General features: G+C 42.6%; 1 protein-coding gene across 1 annotated transcript in view; it reads right to left on the bottom strand.

Moving 5' to 3' along the window:
- Positions 1 to 4,477: 4,477 nt before the first annotated feature.
- Positions 4,478 to 11,454, bottom strand: part of LOC125033524 (flocculation protein FLO11-like) — a 37,673-nt gene continuing 30,696 nt past the window's right edge. The window contains exons 3-11 of the mRNA XM_047625098.1: positions 9,260 to 9,787; positions 8,807 to 8,958; positions 8,326 to 8,488; positions 7,716 to 7,979; positions 6,225 to 7,364; positions 5,935 to 6,031; positions 5,528 to 5,725; positions 4,880 to 5,006; positions 4,478 to 4,619 (exon numbers count right to left, since the gene is read on the bottom strand). Of these exons, the coding sequence (XP_047481054.1) occupies positions 4,957 to 5,006; positions 5,528 to 5,725; positions 5,935 to 6,031; positions 6,225 to 7,364; positions 7,716 to 7,979; positions 8,326 to 8,488; positions 8,807 to 8,958; positions 9,260 to 9,787 (2,592 nt within the window). The 3' untranslated portion in view covers positions 4,478 to 4,619; positions 4,880 to 4,956. The remainder of the gene's footprint in view (positions 4,620 to 4,879; positions 5,007 to 5,527; positions 5,726 to 5,934; positions 6,032 to 6,224; positions 7,365 to 7,715; positions 7,980 to 8,325; positions 8,489 to 8,806; positions 8,959 to 9,259; positions 9,788 to 11,454) is intronic.

The raw sequence follows: 11,454 nt of genomic DNA, 5'->3' as shown, positions 1-11,454 counted from the left end.
TGAAATTACCATTATTATTGGTATTATTACAATGATGATGATGGTCTCCCATTATTATTATTATTTTTTTTTTTTTACATTTTTATTATTACTATTGCAGTGACAATTATTATTGTTATCATCATTGCTAATATCATTATCATTATTATTTTTTTTTTTTATTATGAGAATTATATGTTTTACTTTATGATGTTTGTCACAGTTTTATTTTATTATGAAAGTTTTTAATGTCTTATTTTCATAAGTATATAGCTCCACTTGCATTATAATATAAAATTCCATTGATAATTCAAGGCTACTAGTAACACTTGTTAGCCTTGAATTCCTTATATATATTAATATATATATAGATATATTTCTGTTTAATTTTTCAACAGCGTGTAAAATGGCAATATAGTTATCTGTGAACAATTCTTGGCTTCAGTATGATAAAAAAAAAAAAGGTAGTATTATGTACCCTTTCAAAATATGTCCACTGGCTGAGAGAGTAAGGTAAACTGATATGGTAATTGTTGGTGTTTTGAATTAAGAGGAGAAGTGTCCGATCGTATTAAAATGGTTAATTTTGTCTCTGTTTGTTTGGTGCTGATGCGTGACAATAAGTGTAGGTTTTTATTTAAACTGCTATATTGGTAATGCTTGCTAAAGATCTGACAGATTGGTATGGTTTTATGAAAGGTAATTTATATGCATCAAAACCCATTTTTTCTTTTAGTTTGCCAGATTCTTTCAGTATTGGTTGTACTACGAAGACTGTGTTAGCCTGTGCAAGTGTTTATTTATGGGACCCAGATATCTGTGCATTGAACATTCTTTTTCGTTTTATTGCCAAACATTTTAAATATTTTCAGTTTTCATATAAACATCCTTTGTTAATACTCTTGCATAGAAAATTCTTAAAAAAGAAGTTAGGGCATGGTTCCATAAACATTTATGTATTTTTAAGCAAAGGGCGGAAGCATCTATCACTTTTTAGATATGTATATAGGACTCCTGCACATATATCCAGGTAGAGTGCATAAGTACCACGTTTACAAGAGGGTGTTTAAGTGGTCGAGTTAAGCCATCAGGACATATGCACAATAACCTACACTCTGTTGTACTTTCTGTATTGCTTGTGTAACCATGTACTTTTGTGTCATGTATGATTTCTGTTTGTAATAGGAATTCAACTTTTGTGCATATGTTTTATGTATATAAAAGCCTTTCTCTATATATATATGTATGTATACTTTATGTATACTTTGTGTATATTTATATATTCACAAAATTACCTCTATTTCTATTTTCCTTGTATGAATATTTTTTGTAGTTTTCCTGAAATCTTGTGATATTTATTGATATGTATATTTATAGTTTGAGCTTGTACATTACACTTCCAAACATAAATCAACTGTGATGATGCAGTACTAAAAACAAAAACAATGGGAAAGATTGGATGCTTATAAAAAAGAAAGAAAGAAAAAGTCGAAGATTTTTATTTTTTGATGCAGTTCCATGATCCAAAGAGCAGGGAGATGTAGGTGTTGTATTTCTTCAATAGATTCCAGGAAAAAAAATGAAACACTAAAGATTTTAATACAGTACTGGTAGCTCAGAAAACCATTGCTTGGCATATACTGCTTATGACATGATAGACACATTCTTGTATTACGTAGTCAAACATAAATTATTAGGAAAATAAAGGTTTCATACAGGAAGTTGTTTCATTATAATGTCCCACTTCTTTGAGTGTTAACCAGAAATACAACTTGATTTGAAATTAATGTGTATTGAATGAAAATAAGTTCTTACAGAAGATCATATTCCTTCTGCTATACTTATTGCATAAATTTAAAATTCAGGGATTCAGTGAATTTTAAATCGTTATAACCAAAGACATTCATTCATAAAGAAAGTTGCCTTTACACCATATTATATTTATGTTGTTACAATTCTTTATCTGATTTACTATCCACCAAACTTATATGTAATAAATTTTGTCTTTTGAAGCTTGGTGCAATATAGATTTCACAATTATGGATGTACATTTATGTATGAAGTTGACACTGGCAAAACAGTTAGGAATAATAAAAAACATTTCATAATGCATCTGTATATTTTACCATTTCTAATAAACTAAACAATTCCATTCTTATGAAAGGAAACCATTATGAAAAATATTCCAGTAGACTTGTTCAGCTATAATCAAACAACGTCTCCAGCGACTTTTTTAATGCAGCACAAGAACGCTCTCTATGAAAACCCTTTGTGTAGAAAAAGGGAGGGAAGAAAGTTTTAAGAAAAAAAAAAAAAAAAAAAAAAAATGCAAGAAGCATCCTATAATTTAATGTAAAAAAAGGTAGTAGAATTGAGCTAGTTCTTTTTAAAAACAAGATCTGAATATTCACCCAGTGAAATTTCTTTTGGGAGACATTAGCCTCCAATTTCTCTTTAGTATTTGTGACACTAGTAGGAACTTTTAGAAAGAAATCTTGACTCTTTTTATCCTTTTTTCTTGGAATTAGTCATATAATTATGGGAAATAAATCAATAACGTGCAACCCTCCTTTGTGACATTGTTTTTATTCTATCTTTTACATACCATGGAACATAGATATTTAGTAATTTTGTTAAGTATCTTTTACTTTATAGCAAAGTCCCACACATAATTTTAAAGCCCGTAATTGCATGATTCACTTTTATAAAATTATAAAATTAGATAAATAACAAAGAGAAGTATTCCCTCTTTTCCTAGAACATGGTAAAAAATGTTCCTAAACCATCACTTTGCTGTAAAAAAAAATATTTACTGAATACATCTTACTAACACACACCTACAACTGACATAAAAACTAAAGATCAAAGTGATGATAGACAAGTCATTCCATATAAAAATACTGTAATTGTTATAATAGTAATGCGTGTATGTCATCGCCTTGTTGCATTAGCTAAACTTGAATAACAATGAATGCTCAATCTCTAACTGCCTTACTAGTCCACTAAATTACAACAGAACTGTAAGTGATATAGATAAATGTGATTTATATTATATAATAATATTGATTCCACTGGGAATATCTGGGTTTCTGAATGCTTGAAATCTGCATGTCATTTGGAATAATCTTTTTAATCTGCAGTACAAAATTACAATAGAAAAATATATGTAAAAGCAGACTGTCACAATGAAGGGGAAAAAATAACCCTGGTTGACTGCTATCAACAAGCAGAAGCAAGCAAGAGCCCAATGTTTGCTTTTTTATATATTTTAAATATATTCACCTAATCAACTTTATCTTGTAACTTAGGCTATTCACATGACCTATCAATTATATACACTATATTGGCTCGACTACCCAAACCACTTACTGTAAGGGAAATAAAAAAAGAAAAAAAAAGGAAGAGAAAAAAAAAAAAAAAAAAATGCCGCTGTATTGTGACCATGTTTTCAAAATCCGTGATGCAGCTACTTGTATCATTAACTGACAACCACTACCTAGTTTTCTCACTCGCTGGGAAAGACGTGAGGAACCCGAGCCATGTCATTTTCAGTATTCAGCATGTAGAGCAGTCGACCATCACACTACTGGGCTTCTCCTACTCATAAGATAAAACTGAAGAGGAAGTAACGATTCCTTCTCCTTATGACGTCAAAATTGCAATATTTGATTGTCTCACACTGTCTCCATCTACATCATGGAGGCATTTCATAAGATCTACAACCATCATCCAACTCCTCTGGGTTTTGTGACAAAATCATGTGTCTATATATATATATGCATATATGTGTCTCATATATATATATATATATGAATATATGTGTCTCATATATATATATATATATATATATATATATATATATATATATATTTATATATATATATATATATATATATATATATTTATATATATATATATATATATATGTGTCATATATATATATATATATATATATATATATATATATATATATATATATATATATATGTATATATATATATATGTACACAGTACACATGAAGACCGAAGTCCTTATTCCTTTCTCCCCTTATAAGAAGGAATTTATTTCAAGGCTTCTTCGTGCCTAACTGCAATTATGGCCTCCACCATAGAAAAAAAACTAGAATAAATATGAATTCAAAAAATAATAATAATAACACATGGTTTTGTTGATTTTGTCTGATCATCAAACATGTTGCTCCTGTATTTACCTTATTATCATATGTGGAAGAAAGGTAATACCTTCTCATTGACCAGATTAGTGTAAATGCACTTTTTGAGGAAAGTGATTGTAATGCTAGTCAAATTACTTTCTCACTGCATAAAAAAAAAAAATTGGTCCTCAATAAAATGAAATTCCAATCAAAAAATAAAAAAAGTCTAACAAAAGACTAGGATATGTATACGTGTAATAATAAAAAAAAAAGAAGACGTCTTATACGAATCCTGAGCGCAGAAAAATACCATCATTTTGCATAAAGGACGTCCCTCTCAGTCAAGGATGAACATCAAAGCTTTGAGGAGGAATCGGCCCAACTTGCGAAGGGGTCCTTTCCGCTTCTTGGAGAAGCTCGGTGTGTCATATATGGTCGAGTCCACGCTGATGTCATCAAGGGGAGGGGCGTTGGCCTTGTGGGAACCTGTGACAAGAGAAGTAAATATCTTATAACTGCAAAGTAAAAAAAAAAAAAAAAAAAGAAAAAGAAAAAAAAATGAAATAGAAAAAAGTTCAATATTGAAGAAGATGAAACGCTATAAAAATGATTATCTTTAACTAGAATATAAGGAAGTAGTTACATGAGATACTTAAAACTATATCCTCTTCATGAACAATAAGATTAAAAATACCTTAAATACTATCTAACATTATTTCCTTGGCAAGCAAATCACCTAAACATACCGTCTTTAGAATGAGGACAAGCCGACTTGGCTACATTCGAGAACCAAACCATGAAGTCTGTGTAGCGCTTGATCTCTTCATCTGAGACACTTCTGTAGCCCTTTGCGACCACCTCCAGAACATCGGCCTGAAAATGGGAAGAATGGGAATTAACATATGGAAATGGTAGCAGAGGAGGAGGAGGAGGAGGAGGAGGAGGAGGAGGAGGAGGAGGAGGAGAAGAAAAAGAAGAAAGAGAAAGAGGATGGGGAGAGGAAGAAAAGGAGGAGGAGGAGGAGGAGGAGGAGGAGGAGGAGGAGGAGGAGGAGGAGTAAAAGAAGAAAGAGAAAGAGGATGAGGAGAGGGAGGAGGAGAAGTAAAAGAAGAAAGAGAAAGAGGATGAGGAGGAGGAGGAGGAGGAGGAGGAGGAGGAGGAGGAGGAGGAGGAGGAGGAGGAGGAGGAGGAGGAGGAGGAGGAGGAGGAAGAAGAATAATAATAACATCAAACAAAAAGATGAAGAAAAAGAAGAGGAAAATCATCACTCATTCTTGAATACAGAACCTTTCACAGTAAACAAACAAAAATAAAACAAAACAAAAAATCCATAAAGAAACACACACGAACGCCAACACCACAAAACCACAAAAGAGCGCCACCAATAAACTCACCAGGCTGATCAACTGAATGCTGATCTCCCCGAAAATCGCTGAGGAGAGAGTTGAGACCCCCACCTCCTCCTCCCCCCACAGCCTTGGCCTCTGTGGGGGTGTCGTACTCACTGCCACGGTCGCTGTCTGCTCGATTGTGTCCGTCCTCAAGCCCTTGTAACCTTTCTTCAGAATCTGTTCTGCATTCCATGGTCTCTCCTGGAAGATAAGGGCAATGTAGTGCTATGGAATTGGTTGATTATGTATGGCTAATGGAGGGAGAAGGCTAGAGAACGTGTGCATTATAAACACAAACTCATACCTAGGCTTAAAATTTAAAAAAAAAAAATAGAAATGAGAATCATCAAATGGATAAAAACATGATTAATAATGAATGGATATTGAGCTTCTAAATACTTAACACTTACCTGTTTCATTACACGTGGCAGTGGAGATGTCTGAAGAGGGGACGGTGTGGGTATCACTGTGGTCGAAGGATGAGTCGCTATCATCTTTCTTGCGTACCTGTCAAGAGCCGCACATATTTATTGTTACATCTTGCTTATACAACTTGTAAATACTTTATTCATTTGCTGAATCCTCATTGATAATACTAAGTGAGCTGCACATTTTCGGTGGATACTTAATGCTTGAACAAAATTAGAATTGGGACTTGTAAAGAACAGCGTATCAGAAATAATATTTGGATGTTCCCTACCTCACTGCTTGTGGATCTGCCCGAGGCGTGAGTGCCACTCCCTGAGCTTCCAACGGTGCCATTATGACTGGAGCCTTCGCTGGGTGTCGGGGTCGGGGTTGGAGACAGGTTGGGTGTGGGCGTGAGGGGCCCCATCGGCTCGATGGGCGTCGAGGTCTTGTTGACGTCAAGGTCGTGGTCTGGATGCAGAAGGGAGGCCAGCTCCGAGGGCTCGTCCAGGTGGCGGTCGCGGCGCTCGCTGCGGGCGGAGCCGGCGGGGCGGGACAGCAGGCTCAGCAGGATGGCGTTCGGCGCCGACTCCTGGTGACGGTCGTCCGCCAGCATGGGCTCCGGCAGGTTGGACGGCGCCAGCGAGATGTTCGGTGGAATGTCGTCTAAGGAAATGTTGGGGGGCCCGCAGTTGTCGCCGACGTCGACGGACAGAGGCTCCATGGGAGACATGCCCGAAAACGCCACGCGGCGACCGCCCCTTGAGCGAGGGGTCTCCACTACGTCATTGTCACTGTCACTGTCAATGGCACAGTTGTCATCCCGCATGGGCTCTGGAGGTTCACTGTAATGCAATTCGAACTCGGCGGGGGTTCCGACCCGCCCCTCGTCATTGTCACAGTTTCCAGAGTTTTCTGTCGTGTTAATATCGTCTTCCTTCTCATTATCACAGTGAGCACCTTCACTTATGGGTTCCGTCTCCCCCTCTTCCTCTACCACTAAGCTGTCCTTTTCAGCCGTTTCCTCCCCGCCTTCCCGACCCTCCCTTGAGCCTCCGAGGGCGCCCGCGTCCTCCTCTACCTTCGGTTCACTGTCACTTTTGGCAGGAGGGGCGTGGTCGCCGGCTTCCCCGACTCCCTCGTCAACTATTGCACTGCTATCACTACTATCACAGCCTGAAGAGGTCACTCCACTACTACTGCTCTCCGAGGGCGTCCGTCGGGGGGGCGCATCGTCCTGCTCCACAAGTCTCGACGGGGCGGCCACCTCCTCGCTGCTCTTGGACATGCCGATCGCAGAGTCCGGGGACGGCACGGAGCCCTCGTCGCCCTGCTTGCTGCCCGGGGACGCCGAGCTGCTCCCCTTCCGCACCAGCAGCGACTCCTCCAACACTCTCGTCGGCGCCTGGGGGTCGTTTGAGGCTATTTTCTTCTGCAAACATGGATTTACACTGAGGTCAATAATGATAAGTCCAACTGACAGGTCACATTTGTCTTTTACTTAGTCCTGCTTTTTATTGTTAACTCGTGGAGAGCTACGTCAACTTATGCAAATGTGTCCGACCAATTCCTTTAATTCATAAACAATATATCAAACCAATTTCAGTCATCCATTACTTCATGCAGGGTTATAACTACTGGTAATCATATAACTACTGATAATGAAGCAGTCACCCACATTAGTGAACACATGTAATTTCCTTAAAAATAATAATAATATTATACAAATAGAAAAATCACAAAATCAATGAAGCCGCATGGCCCTCGACGCGAGCCTCCGTACCTCGTCCCGCTGACTCTCGGGCGAGTCGTGGGGGCCCTCCGTGTGCTCGTCCTCGTCGGAGTCCCAGTCCTTGCAGATGGACGTGACGCAAGGGGGAGGCGTTGCCGGCACCTTCTTGTTGGGCGCCACCGGCTTCAGGTCCTTCTTAGGCACGGCCCCGCTAGCGGCTGCGACGGCTGCGGCCACGGCGGCGACCGACACCACGCCGCGCTTCATGTGGCTCTCCGACTCCGGAAGGCCGTCGAGGTCCGACTCGGAGCCGGACTGGGGGGGGGGAGGGAAGGAGGATTTATATGGTGGATTTTTGCGATGGATCTGCGTTTTTTTTTTGTTTTTTTTTTGCTTTGCTGGTTTCTATAGCAAAAGGTTTTAAGGTAAGTTGCGCTATAGTTTCAGTATCGATCATTTCGTGAAATAATCTACGTAAAGTTCAATGAATGAAAAAACCTAATTCACTACATCATCCACTTTTAACATTTGGTTTCAAACCTTAAAACTAAATATGAATAACTATCGCACCTTCCCAATAGTCCTTAACTTCAAACAATTACAAACCTTTCATTCGCCAAACCAACAGCACACAAACATCCCCAAAAATGCTTGGCCTTACCTCCGACATCTCCGACGACAGCGGCGTTCTCGAGCCCGAGGAGCCGAGTTCGCTGGAGCTCCCGTCGACGGACCCGACGTGGGGGGAGGTCATGGACAGGAGGTACGAGAACTGGCGGTACGTGAGGGTCTTGACCACTACCATGAGATCAGCGGGGGTGAACCTGCACGGGAGCAAAGGGGGTCGATTAGTGTCTTGTTTGGATTCGGTTCGTTTTCGTTTGGATTTGGGGTTCAGTAGAGTTTGATTTGTTCGTTTTAGCTTGATTTGGATTTGGTTCATTAGCGCTTTCCTTGCATCTATTGTTTAGTTATTTTATTTGTATTTGTTCCATTCATCCTTTCGGTTCTATGTAAAAAAATAAGCTGAAAACTGTCACTTCAGTTCTATATATCATAACGTATTGTGATCGAAGCTACTCAAATACTACCCACGAGAGTAAGAAACAGGTGTTCTGCGACAAGAACCCCATAACGCTTACCCTTCCGTCTTCTCAGCGACCGTCATGATGTCCTTGTCGCTGAGACTGTGGTGGACGTCTTGAAACAGCGTCGTAAGGAGGTTGTATCTTGCCTGCTTGTCCGGGAGACCCACGAGGTACACTCCGCGAAATCGGCTGAGCAGTTCGTGGTCCTAAGAGCGTGATGAGGGGGATTATTTTGACTGGGAAATAGTGAGTGGGATTAAAAAGGTGAAGTTTGGGTAGCAGTAAAATATTATGATGGCATAAGGGTGGTTAGCATGGGAGACAAGTAGAAAGGATATTATAGCATGGGTTTAACAGGTATAACGGTGGAGGTAATAAGATACAGACGACTGCCTGGCTATGTGCAAAATGCGTCAATAAAACAGAAATAATAATTACTATCATGAGAAAAAAGTAATAATAAAAAAGACCATAAAAGCGAAGATGACGAGAGAGGAGGGAACTTGCCTTGTAGAGCTGCCAGGGGGCGCTCGTGGCCGCGACGACGATGATGCCGTTGTTGTCGGGGTAAGGCGAGTCTTCGTCCTCGGGGTACACGTCCTCCTCGTCGTCGGGCGGAGCCGAGGGGCGCGGCCGGGACATGGTCGACGCCCTGCTGGAGGCCCTGCTGCTGCCGCCGACGCCGTTGACCCCGCGGCCCGAGGACGAGCAGGAGGGCGAGGGGAGCGCGCTGCCCGTCGGGTTCTTGGACGACTTCGGGTCCACGATCTTGAGCTTGCGAGGCCCCAGCTGCGTGAACAGCTCGTCGCGGATGGCCTGCACGTAGGTGGTGCAGGGCGGCTCCTCGTCGTGGTTGGCGAAGATGGCGTCCACGTCGTCCATGAACACCAGCGACGGGTAGTTGTCCCTCGCCTGCTCGAACAGCTTCCTCGTCTGCGCCGCCCCCCGCACCTGGTGGGTGTGCACGCCGTACAGCGGCATCTCGCACACGTTGCTCATCTGCTTCACCAGGTACGTCTTGCCGGCACCCGGAGGCTGCGCACAAACAGGAATTAATTACAAGGTGACTGGGTTTCATTTATCTTTTAATGATCATTTTAGAAAATCCAGGTAGATTGGATCGCCTGAAATTAACGAGTATCGAAATGATTTTCCCAAGCAAGAGAATCAAAGGAGGAAGAAAAAAAATAATATGGTGTAGAGAGAGAAAGAAAAGAGAAAAAAAAAAAAAAAACGAACAAAATAATACCAATAACAATAATAACAACGCAGACGGACAAAAGCAAGCCCAGGACTCCCCCCTCCCCCCCTCCCCCTCCCCCCCTACACACACGCAGGCCCGACCGAGGAGACCGAGCCCTTCATAAATTCCGAAATGAACCAGGACAGGACCGGCGGAGGAGGACACGCCGCCGACAATAATCACAGAGCACGCACGCAGGCAGGCTCCGGACCTCTCCCTCCTCCCTCCCTCCCTCTCTCCCTCCCTCCCTCCCTCCCTCCCTCCCTCCCTCCCTCCCTCCCTCCCTCCCTCCCTCCCTCCCTCCCTCCCTCCCTCCCTTCCTCCCCCCTCCCCTAACGCCCCCAATCCCGTCCTCCTTCCTCAGCCCCCCTCCGATCCTCCTCGACTACCCCCACCTCTCTCCCTCCTTCCTTGTTGTCTTCCTCTCCCTCTCTCCCTCCTTCTTACCTTCTTTCTTAACCATCTCAGCTTTTCCTCTTCCTCCTTTATTCTTAATTATCCTCCACCTCTCCCTTCTCCTTCTGTTGCATTACACTCTCTCCTTCTTCTCCCCACTCGTTCTCTTCCTATCCCTCCTTCCTCTTTCTCCCTTTTCCCCTTACCTTCTTGCTTCCCCCTTCCCTCCCCTTCCTTTTCCTCTTCCTCTCCCCCTCCCTACCTTCTTGCCTAGCCCACTCTCTCCCCTCTCCTCCCTTGCCCTCTTGCCTAGCTCATTCTCTCCCCCTCCTCTCTCACTCCCATTCCCTCCCCTATCCCTCCCCCGTCTTCTTCCTCTCCCCTACTCTCCCCCTCCTCTTACCCTCCCCTACCTTCCCCGTCTTCTTATCCTCCCCCATTCAATCCCCTCCCCCTCCCCTACCTCTCTCCCCCCCCCCTACCTCTCTCCCTCTCCCACCCCCAAATCCTTACCCCTACCCCTCCCCCGTCTTCCTCCTCCTCCCCCTTCCCTCCCACCCCACCCCACCCACCCCCCCACCCCTCCACCCCCCCATAAACCCCACGACCCTTCTTCTCCCAAACGCATTCCATCGCCTAGGACTACCTCGCCACGCCGCCCTATGCCGTTCCCTCTCCCACACACACACACCGGTAGGCATAGGCTGCTGCTGCTGCTTTCCTGCTGAAGGAGAAGGTCGATCAGGAGGTCCTTTTTCTCCTCTGGCGTGATGCTGGATGGGAGAAGGGATGTACTGCGTCCTTTGTTTGTTTGTTTGTTTGTTTGTTTGTTTGTTTTGGCGTTTGGTGGGTGGGTGGGGGGAGAGAGAGGGGGGAGGGGTACTCGTGTTCGCTTTGTCGGTTTCTCTGTCGGAGTTTCGGTCTTCCTGTTACTCTTTTGTCTGTCAGTCTGTTTGTCTGTCATTCTCGTTTTTCGTCTCTATTTCTCTCTCTTTGATTTTACCTAATTCTCTCTAATTCTCTCTCCCTCTCTTCCCTCTCCCCATCTCTCTCTTAAATTCTC

Source organism: Penaeus chinensis, chromosome 16 (assembly GCF_019202785.1).
Source record: "Penaeus chinensis breed Huanghai No. 1 chromosome 16, ASM1920278v2, whole genome shotgun sequence".
In the NCBI taxonomy this organism is placed as follows: Eukaryota; Metazoa; Arthropoda; class Malacostraca; order Decapoda; family Penaeidae; genus Penaeus; species Penaeus chinensis.
The sequence above is the reverse complement of the archived record's forward strand: the minus strand, read 5'-3'. Positions and strand labels throughout refer to the sequence as shown.